This window comes from Plectropomus leopardus, chromosome 4 (assembly GCF_008729295.1).
Source record: "Plectropomus leopardus isolate mb chromosome 4, YSFRI_Pleo_2.0, whole genome shotgun sequence".
In the NCBI taxonomy this organism is placed as follows: domain Eukaryota; kingdom Metazoa; phylum Chordata; class Actinopteri; order Perciformes; family Serranidae; genus Plectropomus; species Plectropomus leopardus.
The window spans coordinates 38,001,715-38,027,726 of NC_056466.1; the positions used below are offsets into that span (position 1 = coordinate 38,001,715).

Below are 26,012 nucleotides of genomic sequence, written 5' to 3' on the forward strand. Positions count from 1 at the left end.
GCTGCTATACCCCAATTTCTCAGTTTTGAGATCAATAAAATCTATCTATCTATCTATCTATCTATCTATCTATCTCTCCACGGTGCGGAGCTGTGCTTCCAGATCACTAAGCCTCGCCTCCAGCGCAGCAAATAAACTACACTTGTTACAGGTACCACTATCACTTAAGGAGGCAGAGGAGTAACTAAACATCTGACACACTGAGCAGGAGAGAGCAGAAGAGGGAGAGGAGCAGGGAGAAGCCATCGCTAACCAGAGCTAATGCTAAAGAAGCTAACGGGCTAACAGTGAGTAAGCGGTTGTGAATAAACAAGAAAAACCGCTGAGAGGAGGAGACAACTGTGAGTGATTAAATAAAACTTCTGTGAGCTTTCAGTCACAGACAAATAAAAAGCAGTCGAAGTAAGGAACAAGTTAAAAGATTAGCTGGGAATTGCTCGTAGGAGCAGCTCAGAGACGCTACCAGAGGCACAGACAAAGATGCACCGGAAGTGAGGTTACCCACAGTACATCAGCACTGAGACGTATACCGAGAAGTATAGGCTATTTGGGCGGATGTGACCCTTGGCCCCCCCGTGGACATTAAGCCTCGATGTCAAGGGCTCTATAATATGGGATAAATGTGTCGTTGGGAGGACACCTGGACAGGGGAGTGAAAAACAGGAGTCTTGGGAGGATTAGTAAATAAGCTTCTACCTCCTAAGGACAAAAAATACAGCAGCAGCGCCTGGCACGGGGATCTCCTTGGCGTGCCGCCAAGCTTGTAACATTGCAGAGGAAATACTGCATGTGACAGTGCAGTGACAGCACATAATCGATTGATTATGTGCTGTTACTGCATCAGTGCAGAATCATCCATGTTCGTATTGCGGTGCATCTTAGAAACAATTAATTTTATCACCCCTAGTGCTTTGGGACAAGTAGCAGAAACTGCTTGAGCGACACTTAAGTGACTCAAAAATAATGTAGCGGTTCATGCTCGCACATTGTCACTCATACACAGCATATGTCCTCATGAATTGTCCTTCAGATCCTTCCTCATGTTTTTTTAGCAAGGTCAAAGAAAAATGTCTTTTACTATTCAACCACCCATGTTCAACATAATACCTGCAGCAAGTTAACATTGTTACTGAGACCAGGACAACATATATATTCCACTATTTTTCTTAAAATGGCAAAATAACACATTTGATACAGTTCAGTCTGTGTAACACTTATCACTTATCAGTTTTTATAGAAAATTAGACTCAATTTTCTAAAATTGTATTTTTTGTTTGTCCCCTTTGCACCTGTGCAAATATATCAGTCAACAGCTAAATAATGAAGAAGCTTGTACTGAAAAATGTTTATCAAAACAGTTGGAAATGCTGAGTGCTTGATGCAGAGGAAGGCTGAGGGAATGTCCTGAGTTGAGATGTGAGGGTCTGCATGGAGCAGCTGCACAGTCAGGGAGCATGCAAGAGACCTGATGACAAAGAGAGAGATTTTATTTAATCAGCTCAGATGGATGGATGGATGGATGGATGAGTGTTTTGAACATGTAAAACAAACATTCATTCATTCATTCATTTTCTGTAACCGCTTGTCCTCGTAAGGTTCGCGGGGGGGCTGGAGCCAATCCCAGCTGTCATTGGGCAGAAGGCGGGGTACACTCTGGACAGGTCGCCAGACTATCGCAGGGCCGTAAAACAAACAGAAAAAGATAAATATTAAACAAAATGGCAATAACAAAAATAGATGATAACTATTATCATGAAGCTGCTGGAGCATCTATACAGAACAGATTTACTATTTACAGATTTACTAGATTTACTATACAGATTTACTATTTCCCAATTTTCCGTTTTCCTATTCCAACATTTCACAAATAGATAATTAGAAGAACGACTTCAAAATCTTAATTCTACATTGATTTGACAAATGAAAAATGCAGTTTTAGAAAATTTAATCCAATTTTTTCAATTTTCTAAGTATTTTAATTCGGGAGTTTTTTGTACAGCAAAAAAAAACAACAAAAAACTGAAAACAAGGCACAATACAGAACACTCATAGCACGGTTTCATCTTAATAATATCACTGAGACAGGTAGATAGATAATACCCCAAGACATTGAGCGTTTTCAAAGGTCTAAATCAGGGAATCAAATTGCTACCTTTACAATTATTGATACAATTAGACAAGCAGACTTCTGTAGCCTTCTCCCCTTCTTGAAATTTCATAAAACACATATCTTATCAAAGGTACAAAGTAGAAAATTTACCTATAATTATAAATCTAAGTTTTTCAACGGCAAAGAGTGTGACAGGCCTGCAAGCCAGGCTTTTAAGCTAGGTCCTTTTGGAGATTTCCAGGATGTGGCTCTGGTGTGTTTTGCTTGAAGTGATCAATTTCTATTTCTATTTTTGATGTGGAAAATTCAACTAATAACCATTACACAGACCCAGGTCATGTAAATAGCATATTCCCTTTGGATTTTCTGAATCAGGCCTTTCTCCAAATGTAGCATTTTCAGTTTAATTTGGGGGACATTTCAGTGTTATTCGGGTTTTAGGAGCATTCTTTGGACATTTGTACAGTGCATTCAGAATATGTAAAGTTGGATGTTAGCTGCAGTTTGCAACACACAGCCTCTTGCCTGTTTGTAGTTACTTCTGTGCATTGACATGGATGTGTTGCGCGCAAACAAAAAAGCAAAAAGTTTGTTGGGGAAGTGTAAATATGCATGCCCAAAAGAAAAGGCCACATTTCTGCAGAAGAAAAACACATACTTTTAAAGAATATTAAAGACTTGGATATCAATGAGTTTTTTAATTTGTACAACTATCACAATGACACAGAAGCTGGTTGAGAGAAGCTGTGTTCGCACAAGTCCCTCCCTGGAAAACTTTGAAAAATACTATCTTGCTGCATTACAAGCAAAATGACTTGTGACGCCAGTTATCCTACTTATCAATATTTTGACATGAATAAAATGTTGGGCGGCATGGTGGTGTTGTGGTTAGCACTGTAGCTTCACAGCAAGAGGGTCCCTGGGTTGGAACAAGGTTCGGTCCGTAGGCAGGGCCCTTCTGTGCGGAGTTTGCATGTTCTCTTGGTGCCTGTGTGAGTTCTCTCCGGGTTCTCCAGCTTCCTCCCACATTCCAAAAAGATGCAGGTCAGGTTGATTGGTGTCTAATTTGCCTGTGGGTGTGATTGTGAGCATGAAAAGTTGTCTATGTGTTGGCCCTCCAATAATCTGGCGACCTGTCCAGGGTGTACCCCGCTTTTCGCCCAGTGTCAGCTGGGATTGGCTCTAGTCCCCGCGCGAGGACACCGTGACCGAGGACAAGAGGTTACAAACAATGAATGAATAAAATGTTAGGGCACGTTAACATTTTCATTAGCCTGAAAACAACTCAATAGGAATTCTGCCCTTTTGGACTGAGGGCAAAAACCACAATATTTTGTGCATGTAATTGTACTCAGCTACACAAGCTGAACTCTTGAATCTTTTTTATAGTTGTGTTGACAAATACTTTATTATTTATATAGTCCACAGTTACAGTCGCATAATTTTATTCCTGAGGCCACTTTTAGGACAATGCATGCCTTATTGGCATTGGCCATACATTAATGATCACAAGTACCTATTGCCAAGTTAAGTCAAGTCAATGTTATTTATAAAGCACATTATCACAAATCAGTTTGTCTCAGTGGGCTTACAGCAAATAACATCCCTCTGACCCTCAAATCGAAAACCCTTTAATGGGGGAAAAATGGTAGACACCTCAGGAAGAGCAGCTGAGGAGGGATCCCTCTTCGGACATACGTGTTATAGATGTCATGTATATTGAACTATCTCAAAACAGAAATATACATTCATGTTAAACTTCTGCAAAAAAGCCTGTTTCACTCCTCCCATAACAGAGATACATCCGGCAACAGATACATGCCTGAGCTTCTAATAATAACTTGAGTTGGGTTGTTTTCTCAAAGAAATGTGCATAAATGAAGGAGTTAAAAGTAAACAAAGACAAAAGAACAAATATTGCCAAGGCTGCTCACACTGTTAACATCCAGAAGGATTAAGCTCTCTAAAAAATCACTATCAAAACACACTTCAACCTGAAAATAAACTTAGAAAATCAATTCCTCATTCTGTTTTTCTCTCACTTTCAGTTCTTTCTTACCAGATAAGTGCTCTCTTTTTTTTTGTTATGTAAATGTTTTCTACTTAATGAAGCACAGAAGGAGCTGCTGCTCTGTCCCTATAATTATTGGCAGATTGGCAAATATGAGCCACAAACTTTGAACACTGTACTGTACCCTTTCTTCTGGATCACTGTTGTAAATATATTATGTTATGTATAGGTGATTAGAGCTTTTCATTTTAAGTTTTGGCAGAAAAATGTTGAAGTTACATTATATATAACTGTCTGTTAAATATATATAAATTGAGTCATGAGTGCAACAGCACCCAGTACTCTAACTGGCATCTCCTCATTTCTCCTCCTTTTTCTCCGCTCTCACCTTACCTAACGCGTTTCCCTCCCTCCCTCCATCACAAGAGCACCTTCCCGTCTGCAGCAGTGACCCTCAGCACCTCTCCCCCTGGCTCTGGGTGATTCCTGGACCCCTGTGTCTTGACTTCCTTCCTCTCTGTCCTCTGCTGCCCCATTCTCTTCGTCCTCATTCTCCTCCTTATCATCTTCCTCACTTCTCTCTGAATCCGACTCATCTGAGTTATCCTCTTCTAGGTAGCGGTAGCCCTTGACCTGCAGACACAAAAATATTCATTATATTTGTAACTGAGGAGAAAAAGTGAGCTGCTCTTAAATCAAAATGTGCTTACTCACCTTTTTGTCACCAGTAAAGGGTTTTGCAATAAAAATCTGGCTGTAATAAGACTCTATTGACTCGCGCAGCTAAAGGAGTTTCTTAAAAATTTTTTTTCATTTTTATAAACGCTTGTTAGAGCGCAGGACATCACTATTTGCAGGACTGAAAATCTCACCCCACACAAGATCTCTGTTAAAAGATCCACATAGTTCCATCTGGCTGTGCCCAACTGGGCCCCATGGTCATCGGCATGCTCCCCTCCCAGATCTGGCTTGCAGAGGGGGCCCTAGTTTTGGTTCTACATGTAATCAAGCTCATGTTTAACATTAATGAAACAACTTCACAGCAGAATTAAATATGCCAAGAAATAAATACATTAAGCTCAAACAGTAAATAATTCAGATAAAAGAAGATGGTCATGGCCATGAGAATATTTGTTTCTGACATATAACACACCACCTAAAACTTTGTTCTGCTTCTGGCCAGCATTATAGATCTTGTTTTGGATAAATGCCCAAGGTACAACATCAATTTCAAAATATAAATATAAAGAAGAACAGAATGTAATGATTTGCAAATCCTTTTCAACCTGTATTTAATTGAATACAAAGACAATAATTTGCTGCTCCCGTAAGCGCTCTTTCATCATGTTCACTCCTGAACACATAAAGAAAGAAATAATGATAAACTCAGCACCTCTGTTGTAATGGAAATATGCCTGTGGCTTTATTGTGTAATTTATCCCTCAACAGTTGTAGATGTATGTGATAAGTCTCTTCAGGGGACGCAGCGTGTCTTTTATGATTATCAAAATAAACTGATCAACTTTATTGTTTTTTTTAACATGCACGCACTCTGAATTAAAGAGAAATTCTTTTCCATTTTTGCTTGATATACAATTTCAGCTGCTCGACAGTCCAAGGTCTCTGTTGTCGTATTTTGCGCTTCAATACTCAAGAGATTTTTTCTTCATTAAGAGGCCCTGTATCCTGAAGGTAGAATGTCCTCTGCCCACACCTGGGGTTGGGATGGTAGTCTAACTGTGGTAGTGGTGGTTAGTGAGGAGCAGATGAAATCCTTAACCAGTCGTTCAAAGCACTTCGAAACAGAGGTGAGGTGGGGTAATAGTCATTCAGGCAGGTTGGTTTTGTTTTCCGTGAGCACAGGAATGATGGTGGACTGGTGAACTAGGTAGAAAGTAGATTTATTAGTCATCTTTTAAACAAAGAAATTAAAAAAAAAATGAAATTACTATTTGTCCTTGATCCTGCTATATCTTTGGCATTGAAGGATGAGTTGATAAAATCAGCAGCTACTATAAAGGTTTCATCCAGTTTCTTGGGCATGTTGCTGCTGATGGCATTATTCAATTCTTTTAGTGCAATTTTTGAATTTGCATCAGAGTCTTGTGTCCTGATCCTCAATCACACCCCATCCACCTGACTCTCCTGCAACCGGACATTAGCTATTAGAAGGCTTAGTAGAGGAACAGCTCTCGGTCCAAGTCGGGTCAGCCTCCTCCCTCTCTTCGTCCGGCGCTTTCAGTTTCATTTTCCCCCTCTGATCTGACTGGTCACTCGGAGTATGCTGTATGGTGGAGATCCCACACAACTTTTCGATTATGATAAGTGCTTTTCTATCGTAGAAAAATTATAAAAATACAGCAAAAAGAGAAGCAAATATTTAAGGAGCTACAGGCTGCTGAATCTACATGTGCCGTCATTATCATATCTGACAGACTGAGCCAATGACCCATTGAATATTGTTTTGGACAGTGGTGCTAGTTGGTCAGCACATTGTTAGAGGACAAGCTCATTGATAACATCTAGTCAGGCTGCTTTCTTGGTGTTCACATGTTTGAAAGCCTCGGGACATCATGCTCAGAGAGGGAGACAGGTGTCAGAGGAGCACCCACCAATCCATTATCTCTGCTTCAGCTGCTTCTGCTTGTTGACTACTGATGGCCTCAAAATGAGCATAAAAATTGTTTAACTCACCTGCTAAGGACACTTGACAAGGAGCGGGGTGCAAGTTTGCAATCTGTCATTTCCTTAGACCTCGACACATGCCTCTGGGATTGCTTTCCTGGAATTGAAGTTCCTCTTTCTTTCTGTAGTTCCTTTTTGCTTTTTTTTTTACTGCTCTTCTTACATTGTAGGCTGCTGTCCATGTTTCCAGATTGCAGTCCTACTTTGTAAACTGCAGTGCGTCTGTTTTCATACCGGATGGTTCTGGTAATCCCTGATTTCTGACTATGAAATGATTTGACAGCACTTTTGGTTCAGTTGCCTCTGTAGTTTTACAGATTAAATCCAGCACAGACTCAGTGTCATTTATGTCATCAGTGACGATGGTGGTGGTGTCCTGGGGCATGCTTCAGACGGCATCATGTTGTGCAGACTGCAGGGTGGCTTCTGATTGGTCTGACCATTTCTGGACCGGAGTTTGTTTACATAATACTTTGATCTCTACAGAATGGTTCCGATGCTTAGTTTTGTTGAGTGAGGGAAGGGAATCTGCTCTGTAGCCACTTTTGAATCCTGTATAACAATGATCCAGTGTCCTCATTTCCTCTGTGGTTCAGTCAATATGACATATTAGACATATTACTGGTCTGTAAGTTGTTCAGGTCTTTGCAGAGATAAGGTAGGGCAGTACTGTATTTTTTTGTGGAGGGATGTAGACCGCTATGATAATGACTGATGTGAAGTCCCTCCTTAAAAAGCGCAGTCTGCATTTGATATATACAGTAGCTGTTGATTGTAGCTTGACATCAGGTGAGCAGGAACAGGATAGTAGTTTAATATTATGACTGTTATGCCAGTTCTTATTCAACATAGAGCACACACCTACCCCCCCATAACTACCTTAGAATTTGGATTTTGCACTCGTTAAAGTAAAAGGGGCACCATTTTCCATTCAGGAGAAAATTAAATCTTAAATGAGTGTTAAAACATGTCATCACTTTAATCAATCTCACAATCTGTACCGTTTATCCTGTATACATTGATCTTGTTTCTCTCATGAAATATTATCCACAGACAATGACTTGGCGATAAATGAAAATAATTTAGTTAGACTAATAAAATGATGAGTAAATACAGGAAGTAGTATGACATATAAAGGGCAGTGAACAAATGAAAGGGAACCTAAGTGGTGTATGTTCAGGTGATGTAAATGATTAATTATGGATGATAGTGGGTGGAAATACGTGACCGTCTAAAGCGTGGATGCGCACTGAACGGTGAATTAGAATTTATAAATTTGGCATTAAAGCTTCGCTATACGACATCAACTCTGATCACTAGAAAATGTTATTCTGCCTACTTTTGCCGACTTGATTAGACTTCTCCGGGGAGGTCCAGGTCCTCGCGTCACTCCAGGGGAGAGCTGCGACACGTCTTCCAGACGAGGTGACCCACTGAAAGGCGGCGGCGGCCGGGCAGGTGGAGTCGGTGTACGGCAGTCTTTAACTGGCCTCAGTGTTCGCTTCGGCGAACTGGTGAAAGTCTTTAAACAAAGTCCTTAAGGGCAGGCAACGGATGCTGATAGTTTGTGCAGCAGGTGTTTTCTTCTAGATCCGTGGCAGAGTTGACAGAACTCGGAAGAAGCGCCGCGGTAAAAGGGAGCGCAGAAAGAAGCAAAAGGAAACAAAAAGAAGCACTAGAAGAAGAAGCACTAGAAGAAGCAGAAGAAGCCTGAAGAGAAGCTCACTAGGTTTTTATCTATGAATATGGGGTGCGGCTCCATCACAAAAAGGGAATAAACCGTGCTTTTACCTAACTCATTCAAATTAAATGATATAAGAATGGGAGTTGGTCCTCATCAAAGCACATAGACAAACTCTTACCTACAAAGAGAAAGATTAGGGAATTAAGTTAAACTTAACTCGCAACCTTGGTCCAAGCGATTCTGTCAGATGTTAGTCTCAACACAAGAATGCATAATGAATTTACAACATGTCCTGCCTTTGTCATCTCAAAGGGGGGGGCAATGAATGACTGTTGCTTTGTATGCCTGAGTGACCCCAGGAGGTCATGCAGATGTCTTACATCCTGTTGTATGCTGGATGGGGCCTCAAGAATACCTATCTCCCACTGCAACTCGCGATGGAAAGGGTCAAGTACTGACATTTCCTGTGGCTTAAAAGCAGAACGTGTTTGCAGATGCCCACAGGAAATCTCAGTAAAGTTAATTAACAACCCTCTGTTAAATGTTTTGGGTCCGTAAAACATTGTCTTTTGACGTGTCCCCCACTTGCCCAGGGGGCGTTGAGCTCTGGAGTTCCTCAGAGGGAAAATGTAAAGACCGCGCCAAGGCAATCCACTACATTTGTGTAAAATTAGCAATTATGATGAATTTTGAGCTGAATATACAAGGTGCAAGGTAGATTAATTGTCATTTGTCTTAAATGTGGTTAAAGAATAAATGAAATTAAAGTTGATCCTAAATCCTGCTACGTCTTTTTGGTGTTGAAGGAGGAGTTGAGGAGTCTCAAAGCCCAGGGAAAGAAGCTGCTCCGTAGTCTGGTGGTTCTGCAGTGGATACTTATGCATCTTTTTCCAGGTGGCAGCAGGGTGAACAGACTGTGGCTGGGGTCAGTATCCTTTGGGCTCTGTGCAGACACCTCTACTGATGTAGACAGGGGTGTGTGTCTTTGCCTCGTTCTTTCAAAAATCAACAATCAGCTCCTTGGTTTTACTGACAATGAGCAGTAGGCTGTTCTCTGTGCACCACTCTGCAAAATTGTTGATTTCCTCCCGGTATGAACTCGTCGTTGTTTATAATACGGCCGATGATGGTGGTGTCATCTGCATACTTCACAAGAGTTCTCCTGATGTCTGGGAGTGCAGTCACAGGTGTACAGTATGAATAGGAGGGAGCTAAGCACACACCCTTGGGGGCTCTGATGTTGAGCACTAATGTAGAGGAGGTGTGATGGTCAATTCAAATTGAGGGTCTGCATGTGAGGAAGTCCAGTATCCATTGTACTGAAGCCCAGTGTGTTAAGTTTTCCAATCAACTTCATGGGAGAGATTGTGTTGAAGGCTGAGCTGAAGTCAACAAGGCATCCTAATGTAGCTGTTCTTATTCTCCAGGTGAGAGAAGACTGAGTGAAGAGCAGTAGATATGGCGTCCTCTGTTGATGTGTTGGTTCTGAAAGCATACTGTTGAGGATCCACGTTGGCAGGGATGCTGTCTTTGATGTGCTGGAGAACCGGTTTCTCAGAGCACTTCATCATGATGAGGATTAGAGCCATACAGCGATATTAAGACAAGACACAGCAGACTTTTTAGGTACATGGACAATGATGGCTGTCTTGAGGCAGGAGGGAACAGTCTCCTCCTTTGATGCCAGCTCTCAGTCGTGCTCAGGCGATGATGTATGCCTCTGCCTCAGCTTTTTTTGCTCTGAGAAGAGCCATCACCTCCCTATTCATCCAGGCATTCTAGTTGGGGAATGATCTCACTGTCAACACATTTGCTGATATATGATATCACAGAACATGCATATTCTTCAATATTGATCTTGTCATCTTGAGTGGCAGCTTTTTTGAACAATTGCCCATCTGTGCACTCAAAACAGTCCTGTAGACCTGCTGTGGCTTCATCTGTCCACACTTTAACAATTTGAACTGTTGGTTTGACTCTTTTTATCAGCTGACAATACGTCGGCAGAAGGAGCAGAGAGATATGATCTGACAGGCCAAACTAAAGGCGTGGGAGGACTTTGTAGCTGACAGGAATATTTGTAGATGTGGCTCAGGATATTTTTCCTCTGGTGGGGGTCTGGACATGCTGGTGGAATTTAGGTAAGACAGATTTGAGGTTTGATTAAAGTCACTAGCTACTATGAAAATTCCATCTGGTTTCTTGGTGATGTTGCTGCTGATGGCATCATACAATTCCTGCAGTGCATGTTTTGAATTTGCATTGGGGAAATGTACATAGCAACAATAAAAACACTGATGAATTCTCTCAGCAGATAATATGGACGACATCTTATAGTATAGTAAGTTTTTTTTCTCCTTTCTAAGACAGGTTGAGGCTGTTCAGTAGAGAGTGAAGATTCTGAATACAGCATATGTTTAGGTCCTTACAGTGCCCCATGAGATTAAATATATATATATATATATATATATATATATATATATATATATATATTTCATATATATTAAACATTAATCTAAACTTAAAAAAACACAGTAGCATGCGATTATCTTAATTGGTTTATTTTAATTTGTTTTGTTTTATTTTTTAGATTTTTAACAGCCTTTAAAATAACCACCGCAGTTATACATTAGACCACTGGCATATTTACATAATGGACGCAAGTGAAAACATGCTTTACTCAGTCTGCACCACTGCGGTTTAAATAGATTTAAATCGCAGATATTTTAATAAGGAGTAGGGTATAGTACACGCACACACAGTAATTTTTCCGCTTGAGTTTTCTATAAGGAGTAGGCTATAGTATGCGTGCACACTTACACAATTACAAAATAGAAAAAAACAGATTGTGGGCATTTTGTGAACAGACACACCAAACACTTGGTGACTTGGTGCTCACTAGACTCTGTGACTTTTAAGATGCTTTTTGCAACTCACTGCTCAAGTAATCTCAATGGCTCTGGCAGCAGCACAGCGCCTCTCTTCTCCCTCTCCTCTCTCACCATGTGCCCACAGGCAGGAGAGTTACTGAGGACATTATCTGTCCAGCTTGGAGGGCGGCTCGTTTTGATGAGATGTAGCTCATTGTTTCAGTTGAAAAGAAGTATCATATATATATATATATATATATATACAGTGCCTATCATAAGTATTCACCCCCTTTGATGTTTTACCCTTTTATTGCTTTCATAAATCAATCATGGTCAATAAAATTTAGCTTTTTTAACACAAAAATTTATTGGAAAAAACTCTTTAATGTCAAAGTGAAAACAGATTTCTATAAAGTAATGTTAATGAAATAAAATTATATAAATGAAAATAATTGTTTGCATAATTATTCACCCCCTTCAAGTCAGTATTTAGTAGATGCACCTTTGGCTGCAATCACAGCAGTGAGTCTGTGTGGATAGGTCTCAATCAGTCTTGCACATCTGCCCACTGCAATTTTGCTCCATTCTTCTTTGCAAAACTGCTCAAGCTCTGTCAGGTTGCGCGGGTATCGGGGCATGAACAGCCCTTTTCAAGTCCAGCCACAAATTCTCTATAGGATTGAGGTCTGGGCTTTGACTCGGCCACTCCAGAACATTTACTTGGTTCTTTTTTAACCATTCCTGTGTAGCTTTTGCAGTATGTTTTGGATCATTGTCTTGCTGGAAAATAAATCTTCTCCCAAGTCGTAGTTCTCTTGCAGACTGAAAAAGATTGTCCCCCAGGATTTCAGTGTATTTTGCAGCATTCATTCTGCCCTCTATCTTTACAAACCTTCCAGGTCCAGTTGCTGAGAAACATCCCCACAGCATGATGCTGCCACCACCATGCTTCACACTGGGGATGGTGTGTTTTTGGTGATGTGCAGTGTTTGGTTTCCGCCAAACATGACGTCTTGTCTGATGGCCAAAAAGCTCAATTTTGGTCTCATCAGACCAAAGAATCTTTTTCCACTTGACCATGGAGTCTTCCACGTGCTTTTTGGCAAACTCTAGTCGAGATCTAATATGACTTTTCTTCAACAGTGGCTTTCTCATTGCCACTCTCCCATAAAGCTTTGACCGGTGAAGAACCCGGGCAACAGTTGCTACATGCACAGTCTCTCCCATCTCAGCAGCTGAAGCTTGTAACTCCTTTAGAGTAGTTGTAGGGGTCTTGGTGGCTTCTCTCACTAGTCTCCTACTTGCACGGTCACTCAGTTTACGAGGGCGGCCTGATCTAGGCAGATTCACACAAGTGCCATATTCCTTCCATTTCTTGATAATTGATTTCACTGAACTCCGGGGTATGTTCAGTGCCTTGGAAATTTTTTTGTAACCATCCCCTGAATTATACTTCTCAATAACCCTTTCCCTGAGTTGCTTAGAGTGTTCTTCTGTCTTCATGGTGTAATGGTAGCCAGGAATACTGATCAACCACTCTCTGGACCCTTCAGACACAGGTGTTTTACAACTCAATCACTTGAAACACACCCACACCACTCAGGTGATCTTCATTTCACTAATTGTGCGACTATTGGCAACAATTTGATGGACCTCTATTGAATTAGACCATTAAATTAAAAAGGGGGTGAATAATTATGCAAACAATTATTTTTATTTATATAATTTTCTTTCATTAACATTACTTTATAGAAATCTGTTTTCACTTTGACATTAAAGAGTTTTTTCCAATAAATTTTTGTGTTAAGAGAGCCAAATTTGATTGACCATGATTGATTTATGAAAGCAATAAAAGGGTAAAACATCAAAGGGGGTGAATACTTATGATAGGCACTGTATATGATGCTTCTAAATTCTTCTGAATGATGCTTCTAAATTCTGAAACACAATTTGATGTCAAAGAATACCTTTTTATTGGGCTTTATAAGTTGCACCTGAATCTTTGGCTGACAGCATAACTCTGCTAAGGTCAATCAGCCAGTCATTTGTGACTGATTGTGATTGGTTACCTTGTGCCGTGGCCGTGGGATGCGAGGCAGTCTGTAAGGCACTTTCATGGCCAGCCGATGCTCCATCACCCAATAACAGTAACAGGCCAGCAATAAACTGGCCAACAGGATGGAGAGCTTGGCCTGAGGAAAATAGACAAAAATGGGTGACGTAAAAAGGCTACACTTTTCTCAGAGGTGTTATCGACTCACATTTTTTCTAAACATACACATCGTACCCTCATAGGCAGGTTCGACCAGAGGTAGACTATGAAGATGGCGATGGCCTGCCACCAGTGATAGATGGTATAGACATAGTCCAGACGTTCTTTGTCCTCAGCATACAGCATACCGAGCAGAGCTGAGACACAGACACAGACACAGACACACACACACACACACACACACACACACACACACACACACACACACAGGAGTTCATATTAACATGTCATGTGTACACAAAGTAAGCGTAGGGTGCATACAAACCATAGATTGTATATAAAGATAGACAACATGCCAGTTCCCCCACAGTGAGGCTTTTCAATCTGGATTGCCCCCTGGAGTCACCCCTCCACCCCTCCATGTCAGTGAATTGACATAATCCAAACTAAAAACTCAAAGTTTAGTTTGGCCTATAATAATAAAGCATATGCTAAATACATTTTTCCCAAAGATAGTTTCTGTCACTGAAGGCTGTTCTCATTGCCATAAAGTTTGTTCAAGTGTTTGTTTTCATGATCAGTTCAATTTTAAGGAGATATCAAATCATACAAAAGGATGCTTTTCCGCCACAATTGACAGCTGTGACAGCCAATCCATGCGCTCACATTCAATGGAGCTCTTGATTAGTTGGATGGGTGTTTTGGTGGGAACTCCCCCATCCCAGATCGCTACTTCACAGTCTCCAGCTCTTAATGACATCATCCTTGCAAGGTGGCAATGCCCATATCCGGGATAATGTGACTGCAGTCTGACACAGTGGAAAGAAGTGGAGACGCGTCGTCCATCTTTTTTTACAGTTTATGATACAATCTTGACCACAGCTGTTACTCACTGCTGACGCCCGTCTTGTTCAGGGCTGTGCCGAGGCCCCATAGCACAGAGATGACCAGCAGAGGACCCTCATACTCATCTGGCTTGTCAGCAGGTAGAGACAACGCCAAGAGAGCCACAAGCAGCACCCCATGCACAGCAGCGCCCCCCGCCAGACACACCCAGCGCTGGAGGTGTAGGAGGCAAAGGGAGAGGGAGGAAAAGATGGAGCAGGAGAGGCCATAAACGAGTATAAGGAGCCACAGTTTTTTCAGGCCCAAAACACAGACACCATAGGACTGTAGAGGAAAAGAAATAAATCACATAAGTATTTTTATTTTCCATATCCTCTGTCTTTATTACTATAATCTGTCTGCTCCTTCGTGTGCTTGGTATCTGTTTGATTGTTTTGAATTTTTCACTACACAAAGACACTAAGAAAATTAAGCAATGCAAGTAAAAGCTATTCTACTGTACAACAAGCTTCACTGAGAGTGCAGTACCAGAAAGAATCCCGTCACAGCAAACAGCACTTCAAATCCACTGTAGATGAAGAAGGGGCAGAGCAGCCGCAGGCGATAGTCTCTCAGGTGTTTGAAAGGCAGCTGGAAGATGTTTCCCCAGCCAATACTGCGAAGGTCAATCTCTTCCGTCGGGCGATATGCAGCACCACACAGCACAAGGAACTGTGGTTAGCAACAAACAGCAATACACTTTTATTGAATCATTTTGAATTAGATTTTGTACTTGCTCTGCTTTGAAAAATAAGGCAGTTCTTTTGAGCACTGAATACGCCATGTATCCCACTGAAGCCCTGCAACTTCAACTACAAAGCTAAGCTACATAGGCCAATCCATGAACACAACTTTCTATTAATTTACAACAATCCAATTCTCAAGCCAGCCGTGTAAATTGCTCTAAATTGTATGAAGGTGTGGATTTTTAAGCATTATTTTCAGTGTTTTTTTTCCCTGTGAGTTACAGAGCTCAAACAGTTACCTGTATCACAATAAACCAGAGTAAAATTCCAGCACTTAGTATTACAGATTCAAATTTTAATTATCATGAAAACCACCCACACTTCAAAAAAACGAACTGTAAAATTTTCCAAAATCAACACGTTTCACTCAAGGAAACGGGTTGGTGCTGTCTTGCTTCTTTTTGGGATACTTTCACTTCAGTCTGTGTGTCAGTGCATAGTCAGTGTCTGTGCATAGCGGTTGTACTCCTGTGAAAAACCATTTTAGCTCTCCAGTGGAATCCATGCTCCGATCAGGCAATGCACAGGTACAGCTCACTATATTGCGATGCACAGTCTTCAAATGGAGGTATTTCCGTAATTGATCACGTAATGAATCGCACCAGCTCTACTGCTTATCAATACTTTTTGGACATCTTCAGCACATTTGGATAATGTTATGATAACACTGAACACTGATAATGTGGGTCTCTCTAATTGTGATTTGAAATTTCAGACGCTTTAATCTCTAATGGATTACCATTTTGATAGACTGGTTTCCCACTGCATGTTGGGATAAGTTCAAGCCCTATGCATGTCTGAACAGACTAAGCGATGTGTTCTCTGTTTGCATGTCAAAGTGTCCTGAACAAGATACTAAACCTCAAATTGCTCCTGGTGGCTGTTCCAACAATGTCAGTGTGTGTGAATAGTTACTAAATAGCAGAGAGCACCTTGTATGGTAGCCTCAGCCACCAGTGTGTCAATGGGTGAATGTGACATGTAGTGTAAAAGCACTTTGAGTGGTCAGAAGACTAGAAAGGCAGTATACAAAAGCAAGTCATTTAACATTCCACTCTTACAATTTTATTCTATATGATTCTTGGTGTCTAGTAGGAGAAGTACATTTATGATGGTTCTTTAAATAAAAAAATATATGTATTTAACTATTTTCAAGGAGCAGATTACTGTTTCAGCTGGGTGTTAGTTTCCTCACATAGTTTAGTGTGTACACTATTTTCTCCACAGCTTTACGTTTGGTTTGGTATATATACCAAATCTAGTACACAGTAAATGAGCATTCTCCCTGGCTTACATTTCCTTCTTTCCATGAGTTTTAAAATGCAGGACAGACATAAAACAATTAGATTAATACAAAACAAACAACCTGAACAAATTGAATTCTGAGTCAGAGGTGTGTGTGTGTGTGTGTATTGTGATGTTTGGATCTTACGATGATCATGGCGAGGAAGGCGAAGCCCATGAGGACACTCTCCACCAGTATGAGCAGCATGGAGCGAGGCAGGTTGGTGAGCACGGTGGTGTTGAAGCCAGGGATCACTCCACTGATGTTTGCTCCTGACAGAGGAAGAAAAACAGTTCAGCCTTTAGAAAGGAGGTGATAGGAAACAACCAACAGGGTCCAGTCCAACAGAGTCTTAAGCCACACCTGAAGCATCTCAATAGAAGTGATTAAAAAAATGCACATTGAATGACTATCTGATAGAGCAGCAACAGTTATCATAGCTGTGTTTTATTAAGAGGTCATCTGTGGTGGTGTGAACAAAGAGTTCTCTTCCATCTATTCTTGTGTAACATAAAAATCTTTTATCCCTTCGAAAGTTGAGCAGGAAAAACATTGCACTTCTCTAGTTTCATATCAGCCTTATGAGGTCAATTTGTGCTTCCTTTAGCACTTTGCCCCCTTCTAAAGCAAAGTGGATGAAACTATAAACTAGCCTCACATATGTGCTTCTACTTCATGTAGACCTATGAAACTGGCATTTGGTAAAACCAGGAGTAGAGAACAAACCAGGGGAAGTGCTATGAAGTGGCTTTTGTATACACTTGCAGTCTAAGATCAATAGAGGGCTCCAGTGCCACTGAGATAGTGAGAGCATGTAGAAGCACCATGCAGAGCAAATAATGGCAGAGCTACAAGAGGCTGTAACCGCATGATGGTCATGTTGTGATGCTCTGCAATAAAGCCAGCTCAGCTGAAGATGATGGGCTTTTTTTTCTCTTTGTTTTTCTATTCTCTTTTTGTCCTCTTACTATCTGCACCATGTGCATGGAGAGAAACACAATTTCAATTTCTTTATGTCTAACAATTGACAATAAAGATGACTTTGAATTTAAATAACAACAATACAATACAATACAAAATTGGTATGAAAATGGTATATTTTGAAATAGACAGGTGAGTGTTTAAAGCTGCACTATTTGATTTTTAGCCACTTGGGACCAGCAGAATAAGCTGAAAACACAAACATATGAACTTTAGATGTTCTGGTTAGCATGTTAATAAATGGCCTATTGCCTATCAATGGAGATGAAGTAACATGTGTCATTACCACAGGACTTGACATTGTAGAGAATGTGTTGGTTGTCTTGCAGGTAACTGTTGAGGACAAAGCGCATGGGGAACTCCGCAAAGACAAAACTCAGCTGAAAAAGGAAAGATGAAGGGGTTTTGCTCATTAATTTGTGCAGCTATACGAACTTCTTTTCCAATCTTAAACACTACAAACAACAGTGTGAATTGAAGCATTAGTGGTCAAAAGATGGAAGACTCACATGAAAAATAATAGAGAAGACTGACTGGAAGACAATGATGTAGCTATGGCATGCTCCTTTTGGGAGCTTCTTCTGCTCCAGCACATGCTCTTCCTTATAGTTGACATACTCATAGTACTGCTGCGCCATCCTTCATGTGTTTGTGTGAGAGAAAAAATTAACAACACATTAAGTGAAACAAACATACTTATTATGTACAATTAGGTGTGTGTTAATTTGAGGCCTGTGTGGGTGTGTATGGATTCGCCTGTGCATTCACTGTATGTCCATGCAATCACATGACTATTCTCTGCCTTGGTGTATGAGGCTCTTATGATCTCTGTGCTTTATGAGTTTATGGCTTCATTGGTTACATGGGAATACATTTACAAAAAAAATAATAACAATAATTTAACTCGTTTTAAGTGATATATCTGGAACATCTTTAAGTTAAAACCATAGACTGTACTATTATTACGGGCCTCCCCACATGCCACCACCTACAAGAGGCAGAGTCCAGGGTGGCCAAGGAGGTTATTCGTACCCTCCTGACTATTACGGCTATGAAGACTATTACGATTACTATGGATATGACTACCTGAAATGATTACCCACTATTTTTTTGTAGTTGATATTACTGATTATGTTTAGTTTGGAAAAAGGTGGTTATAGACATGCCTCTGACCATCTGTATTGCAGTGTCTAAAGAGTGGCCTGGAGTGGCATAGGCCACCCCTTTAATCTGATTGGCCACCCCAGGTGCCACCCCATTATGACTAGCTATCAGCCCAGTCAGTTTTAACTGTATAACATGTAAAATAAAATTTTGTTTATAGGCACAGTTCAGTCTTAAACTAAACTATAGTGGAACATAAGACACTGCAATGTTAGTGATTACAGTAGGTATGGGTAGTGGAATTCCGTCTCTTATGAAACATCTTTATCTGCCTCACCTTTCCACATCCTGTTTCTCACCTTGTGATGTAATTTCCTAAGGAAGCCCATAGTGGCACAATGGCCACACCAATGGCAACAGCTGATGGAACCAAGGTGTAGTACCTCTCCCAGTAATTGGTTGATACAAAGAGTGCATAGATTCCTGAGGCCAAGAACATCATCCACTTAGTGCCTAGAAACCTTTCAGAGAGATAAATATAGTTTATATTATTATTATGGAGTGTAGGGGCCATTTGTCGACAAAATCAAACTTAAATCAAACAATCAAAAGGCAACTGATGCACCACAGGATGTAATGTCCGCAGGCAATAGAAGTCCATTGTCCATTCAAAGTTACTGTGATTCTTTTGATATATTTCTCCAAAACAAGCAAAAACAACAAAAAAACATTTTGCCTACCCTGGTGCATACTGGTACCTTACCTGTCTACTTATCTTTATAACCATGGATGCCTAGTATTACTTATTTCACTGACGTAACAGAAAACAAAACAAACACTACTTGCAGAAACTAAATACATAAAATATAATACTAATAATAAACCTAAAAAAATACCTAGCAAAAAAAAGAACACTATCAAAATATAATCTAAATAAGGCTCTCTCACATCACCTAAATTACTCAAGACAATACGACATATGTTTAGGAAACAACTAAATACTACCCACAAATAGCTCCAACAAGAGTACATATAAGCAGAGCAAGGGCATACTTACTATAAAGGTTTTATCATTTGTGTTAAGAGTGCGAGTGTGTCTACCTGATAAGTACAGGCGTGTACAGCAGGCCTATGATGGGCGTGACATTGATGCCCATCAGCATCTTGCGGTCGATGTCTTCAAGACCAAGGCTGCTGTACTTCACCTCACGGTAGGTCATATCATAATGGAGGATCAGCTGCATCTGCAGGAGGCCTATGGCACGCACACACAAAAATACATTTCAGAGAACATACCAGACTCTTTGCAACTCTGACAAGAGTTGAACAAAGAAACAGAGATGAATATCAATGCATCTCTGTTTCTTTGTTCATTTAAATGTATTTTCTCCTGTCCAACTCACCCATGTACACACTGTACACAATCATGGCTCCAACACTGGCTGCAAGAACATTCTTGATGACTCCCAGTCTCTTCCTCCTGTAGTATTTCCTCTCCTCCTCCTCCTCATCATACTCTGCCTGTGGACCCAGAAACTCCTCCATCTCAGGAAAGAAGGGAGACAAGACTTTACAGTGTTACCAATCATGAAAAAGTGTGAATCTTCTAGTGAGACACGAGAATCACAGAGACTGGCTTTATAAGATTTTTTCCAAGACAGCAGGGAGCTCACCTGGCCCTGCATGTTGTCTTCTTGTCCCACATTGAGCAATTCATTAATGCCGCCATTGGGAGGTGCTAGAAATCGATCACCAGCCACGGCCAACTCGTCTTGATCAGATGGCTCTATCTAGTGACCAAAGGGAGCAGAACATTGTTTTTTTTATGGTGAGCAAACCTAAATATATCCAATCCTTATTTATTATTTATTGTTTATTTTATCCCTCAGTGCTTCACCTGCACTTCTTAGGACAGGGGTATGTAGTTGAATACTCCTTGAGAGTAATTCTTATGGTACCCATTAATTTGACTTCTTTACGAGCATGATCCAATGTGCAATTTAGAGATGATATTTCTTTCTTCTAAATTCACAATTGATTTAATGAATGTTTCTTCTGTTTACATATGATTAGAGCAGATTGAGGAAGCAGAAATGAGAAATGCTGGACACTCCCTCCTCCCCCCTCACTATCTTCTTCTGAATCTACTTATTTGCCATCTATCATCTATCTATACACACACACACACACACACACACACACACACACATATATATATATATACTGTGGAACACCATAGTTAAAAACCAAGGTTAACTCAGGTTAACAGGTTCCATGTGCGCTTCTTATTCGGGCAGTGTGGCCTGGGCGTAAAAAACAACTCTAACACCCATGAGCCATCTTTTTGATAAAACTTTCAAAAAGATCTGATCTTTTTAATATAACAGATTTCACAAGTATAAAATGGAATAGTAATATGGGGTTAGATAATAATATCCTCCTGAATCTGGTCAAAAATGTATTCACATTCATTTGTTTTGGTTGCTTGTGGGACCGTGTAACGCTTATCAGTTCAATTTTCCATATCAAAAATGAAAAATAGAAAATTATAAAACTGAATTCATTTTTCTAAAACTGTATTATTCGTTTGTCAAATCAATGTAGAATTTTGATTTTTAAGTCATTTTCCTCATTAGCTATTTGTGAAATGTTCTCAACTCAGGACATTCCCTCAACCCTCATCTGCATCAAACACTCAGCATTTCCAGCTGTCTTGATAAACATTTTCCGGTGCAAGCTTGTTCAGCTGGTAATTTTTGTATTGCAGTTGCACAGGTGCAAATGTAACTCATCCTTTGTCCTTCAATTTTGTACTACTACTATTTTTTCATACTGTACTATTATTATAAATATTACTACTTTTATATATATTACACTATACAATTCTATATACTGTACTGCACTATACTATACCATGATATATGTGATATTCTTCTCTCAAAAAGACATTATTTATGGACTGGTTATGGACAGTCCCAAAGATGACTTTTATTAAAAACATCCTCATTCTTGGGAAATTTCATAGTGGTTGATGCTGTGGTGTATTTTACCAAAGGTTTATCACTCAAGTCAAGGCCCTTGAAGATATGAGGAAGGGTGGTGCAGTGAGACTTGATGACATTGTAGATGAGTACGGTCAACGAAAGAAGCCCTAGCATTGTTTTTGTTTTGTTTTAAAATATTTTTTTCTATTAATTTTATGAAGTGGTTTACAATCTTATATGTTGCACCTGATCCATTGCACTACTGTTGAAAAATAAGGTGCCATTGTAAACTGTCTGTGTTAAATAAAGTGGAAGAAGAAAAAGGATAGAGAGAAAAAAAAAGACTGCGGGAAATGCTGGAATTTGCGTTGCTTAAAGTCACATTTTAAAGTGCTTTTCATTCTTAATATTTTCATAATTTTGACTGTGTTCATGCATATGGCATAAATTTTGGCAAGATTGTGTATTTTTTTGAATCTTGGAATTTCCAGCCCAGCTCCCACAATAAGTCTAAAATACAATGTGGAAATTAAATTGTTACATTTATATTGTTAACTACAAAAAAATGTACCATTGAAACCCATTCAGACTATTTTATTTTTTTATCCCACAGCCATCAAAGCATAAAAACATGCATTGTGTTATTTCTGGGTGTCATTCTGGGCTTTTGCCTTGGAATTTGTCATTTTTACTATTTCTCACCCGATCATGTCATTTTTTTAAAACATATTTGGCATATGGAAAAAATACATGCTATTTCCACTAGGTTAACTGCCACAATCAATGTTGCTACTAATCAGTGACATATCCTAGACTGTCATCAACAAAAATAAAAATCTATTTTGCATGTAGTATATTGGAAATAATTCATTTTTTGGGGTTGGGGGGGCGGGGGGGGCATCATGACAAACCTGGCATGACAAAAACTTATAGGGTTAAAATTCTAAAATTGAATGAGTACTTGATATTTATGGTTAGCACTGATGGATTAAAAAAATATATATCAGTCAGTCAGTCATTTTCTGTAACCGCTTGTCCTCGTAAGGGGTCGCGGGGGGGCTGGAGCCAATCCCAGCTGTCATCGGGCGGAAGGCGAGGTACACCCCTGGACAGTTCGCCAGACTATCGCAGGGCCGACACATATAGACGAACAACCATACACACTCACAACCACACCTAAGGGCAATTTAGAGTCACCAATTAACCTGAGCTGCATGTCTTTGGACCGTGGGAGGAAGCCGGAGATTGTTGTTTTTTAGATATTGTTGTTTTTTGGGGGGGGGGGGGGGGGGGGGGGCATCATGACAAAAACCTGGCATTTATAGGGTTAAAATTCTAAAATTGAATGAGTACTTGATATTTATGATTAGCACTGATGGATTAAAAAATATATATATTCAATGAAAGTAGAAAAAATCACATTGATGTACATTTTTATCGCCTGTGAGTATTTGACTCTACACAAAAAATAATAATGTACGAAAATCCATGTAGCTGCTAATCACTGACATATCCTGGGCTGTGGTAATCAAAAAATAATAATCTATTTAGCATGTAGTATTTAATTCCATTAAACCAATCAATTGCACTATCAACAAACTGTAGCATAGGACCGCCACATAATAATGCAAAGAAATAGTCACCGTAGCCTACAAGAACTAAACAAATAATTGACGGTTTGATTATATGTATGACAGCCTTTTGGGCTGGGGAAAGGGGAGCTTTCAACACATCCAGTAATAATAAATACAAGGCCAGCTCCTGCCAGTAGATGCCAATGTTAAGCGACCAGGTTTTGAATTTTTTTCAAAACAATGGTTTGAAAGAGTTGAAACGTTTGTTTTGACTTTGCCATCTCTATCATTTGCTGGCCTATATATCAACCTAAATACAAACTCTTCTCTTTGAGTTAGGGTCTCTGACAAATGTGCATTTAGAGAGAAAACCGACAAGACTAACCTGCGGTGTCCGTGCGCCGCCATGACCGGATGTAATCCTTAAATGCAGGCCGGATAAGCCACCTCGGCCAGCCAATCGGACGTAAGTAGGAACCCAGCTCATACAGTCCACCCTCTCAGGCGGTATTGATGCTAGAATGGATCGTCCGGAGGGAGGTGGGCGGGAGCCTCACTGCACGTTAAACAAATACTCACAGCTGAGCCAACCTCTCACATCAGCGTGTAGTTTCTTGCAGCTTTTTTAACATGGAGGACTGCAAGCCTTCTCTAACTGCGAGATTCATATAGTAACTACATAGACTGCACTCATGCTAATCAAACGTTTAAAGATTCAGCCTGAATTTCCAGACCTCTTTTGAAATCAGCTCAAAGGCAGTTACATCCTCGTGTCACAAAACATACATTTGTTTAATTTGTTCAGTTGAAGCTGGAAGAGAAATTATATTTAGAGTTGAATGTGCTGCATGTACAAGGAGTTACTCAGAGCACAATGATGCGTGCAGAAACTACAGGCTGCTGTGATCGGGTGATTCCGCTGTAAGCATTTTATGACTTGTGGCGGAGATCCCGTCTACATCCCTCCGGACGATCCATTCACTCAGGCAGCCCAACCCCAACCATGGATGTATAGAGTGGCGAAGGGATGATGTATTTTTGTAGGCCAACCAGGAAGTTGGCGTTGCACTGGTCCCCTCGTCAAAACCTTATTGGATTTTTGAATGGAACTTTTTCGATTATCGCCAAAAATAAGCTCTGTGGCGAACACAAGTTTATAAGACTTACACGTTTTGATAAGCACGACTTTTGCGTAAATGAAATCGCAAGAAGCAAAAAGCTCTTTTTAGGCTATACACAAACTACATTGTGGTCGCACGGCTTAAACGTCACCACTACAAACACTGTAAAAACCAACACATTAAAACACGATTGAAAAATATTATAAACAAATAAATCTACAAGTTCGAGTGCGAGCTGTAAAGGCGGACAAGGCGGGGTTAATTTCTGTGTGCAGTGTGATGACGTCTAACGTCCATGACAACACTGTAGTCCCATTTGGCCACTTGTCAGCAACTTATTACTTCACCACTTTATTATAGTAAAGTCCAACACACAAACATGACTATAGCTAATGATACATCATATATCATGAGTTGATTTATATTTTGTGTTAACTGAATCTGTAACGTAACTTAAGCTGTCACATAAATATAGTGCACTAAAAAGTACAAGATTTACCTCTGAAATGTAGAGGAGTAGTAGTAGTCCACAAACTAGCATAAAATGTAAATGCTTTAGTGTATGAACCTTAGTTTTGAAGTGCCCCCAGTTTCGACCTTTTCAGGAACTCATTTTAACTTTACCAAAATTATGATGAGTACTTTCAATGTATATAAGGCGCCAGAGTGCATAAAAAGCACCCAGACGGGGTATGTTTATCAACATTTTTTCCTGGGGGAAAATGCCCCCAGACCCCTATCGTAAGGTTAGGTTTAAGCTTCTCCGCTCCCCACCGATCCCCTTACATACACACACACACACACACACACACACGTTTGCAGGATTATGGGCAGCCCACTATAAAGGCGCTACTAACTACAATGGTCCAAACTGATGTTAAAATGCTGAATTTTTAGTCAAATAATGTCAAAGTTTTCTGCCACAGGGCGAAATTTTAGGCCAACCCCCCTCCCTCGAATTCTGGACCTTCCTTATTTCTCAACCGTGGTTCCATTATTTTAAAGAGGATGTGACCTTCGATATGTTCTCCAAAATTGTGGGCGAGAAATACAAAATAGTTCTTTAATGTTACATATACAGTACTCGTAGGCTATATGAGGCCAGAAACTAAGGGCATTTTCAGGCTTGAATGATTGACATGTTTTTCTCACAGAGGTAGGCTGTTGAATGTATTGTAGATTACCTGCAGGTGGTTTCCACGGTATATTCTGTCTCCCAGCACAGCTTCCGAAAAACCCTTTAACATTTCCGCTGGTCGTTAGTTACTATCTGCGTGATTTGAGTGGGTCCAAGCTATTGTAACTGTGCTTTTTGATATCCCTCTGTCATTTATTACATTTTGGAAAACTCCGAATGACTTCTACTGTAATATTGGTGTAACCGTGTTTTGAACCGCCAGGTAAGTAACCTGGCGACGTTACAATAACGTCAGCCACACAAGTTTAGCGATTTTCAACTATTCTGAAACATCCAGCATGAGACAAGTTATTGTTTCAGACACACCCAACTACAAAAAGTTATTCTGTTCATTTAAAAGCACGCGGAAAGCCACTTACCATGTCTCTCGCGCGGGGATGGTGGCAGGCATAAAGGATTTTTTTTCCAGCTGAGTGACCGAAACACACACAGAGCACCTCTGTCCTGGTCACATCTGCTCTCTGCTGCCTAGTTCCCCTTTTCGATGTAAAAGGTGCATGTATAAATAAATTTGTCGCGAAGGAAACGAAAGTCAGTTATGTTCACTTCCTCTCCTGCTGTG

At 40.2% G+C, this 26,012-nt stretch overlaps 1 protein-coding gene across 3 annotated transcripts; it reads right to left on the bottom strand.

Annotated features, from left to right (window-relative positions):
* Positions 1 to 1,148: 1,148 nt before the first annotated feature.
* unc93b1 (unc-93 homolog B1, TLR signaling regulator) lies at positions 1,149 to 25,969 on the bottom strand. Of its 3 annotated transcripts, none has more exons than XM_042485088.1 (14): positions 23,517 to 23,633; positions 20,247 to 20,363; positions 19,977 to 20,118; positions 19,675 to 19,828; positions 18,933 to 19,094; positions 17,979 to 18,108; positions 17,756 to 17,849; positions 16,636 to 16,760; positions 14,947 to 15,129; positions 14,466 to 14,742; positions 13,648 to 13,769; positions 13,430 to 13,552; positions 4,515 to 4,754; positions 1,149 to 1,465 (listed from the first exon to the last, which is right to left on the bottom strand). In XM_042485088.1, exons 1-13 carry the CDS (start codon positions 23,616 to 23,618, stop codon positions 4,515 to 4,517), a joined length of 1,971 nt encoding a protein of 656 aa, XP_042341022.1. In that variant the 5' UTR covers positions 23,619 to 23,633; the 3' UTR covers positions 1,149 to 1,465. The 3 variants fall into 3 exon arrangements, with proteins under 3 accessions (XP_042341022.1, XP_042341023.1, XP_042341024.1); XM_042485089.1 differs by having other exon boundaries at positions 4,510 to 4,754; XM_042485090.1 differs by lacking the exons at positions 1,149 to 1,465; positions 23,517 to 23,633 and adding an exon at positions 25,810 to 25,969 and having other exon boundaries at positions 2,789 to 4,754.
* Positions 25,970 to 26,012: the final 43 nt, after the last annotated feature.

Bases quoted from the DNA above. Each gene is read 5' to 3' on its own strand.
- unc93b1 (XM_042485088.1), bottom strand. From the start codon at position 23,618: ATGAGCTGGGTTCCTACTTACGTCCGATTGGCTGGCCGAGGTGGCTTA. The intron at 20,364-23,516 runs GTTAGTCTTGTC...TTTGGTCACTAG, and splicing joins GCGGCGCACGGACACCGCAG to ATAGAGCCATCTGATCAAGA. The intron at 13,553-13,647 runs GTACGATGTGTA...TATTTTCCTCAG, and splicing joins GGTCGAACCTGCCTATGAGG to GCCAAGCTCTCCATCCTGTT.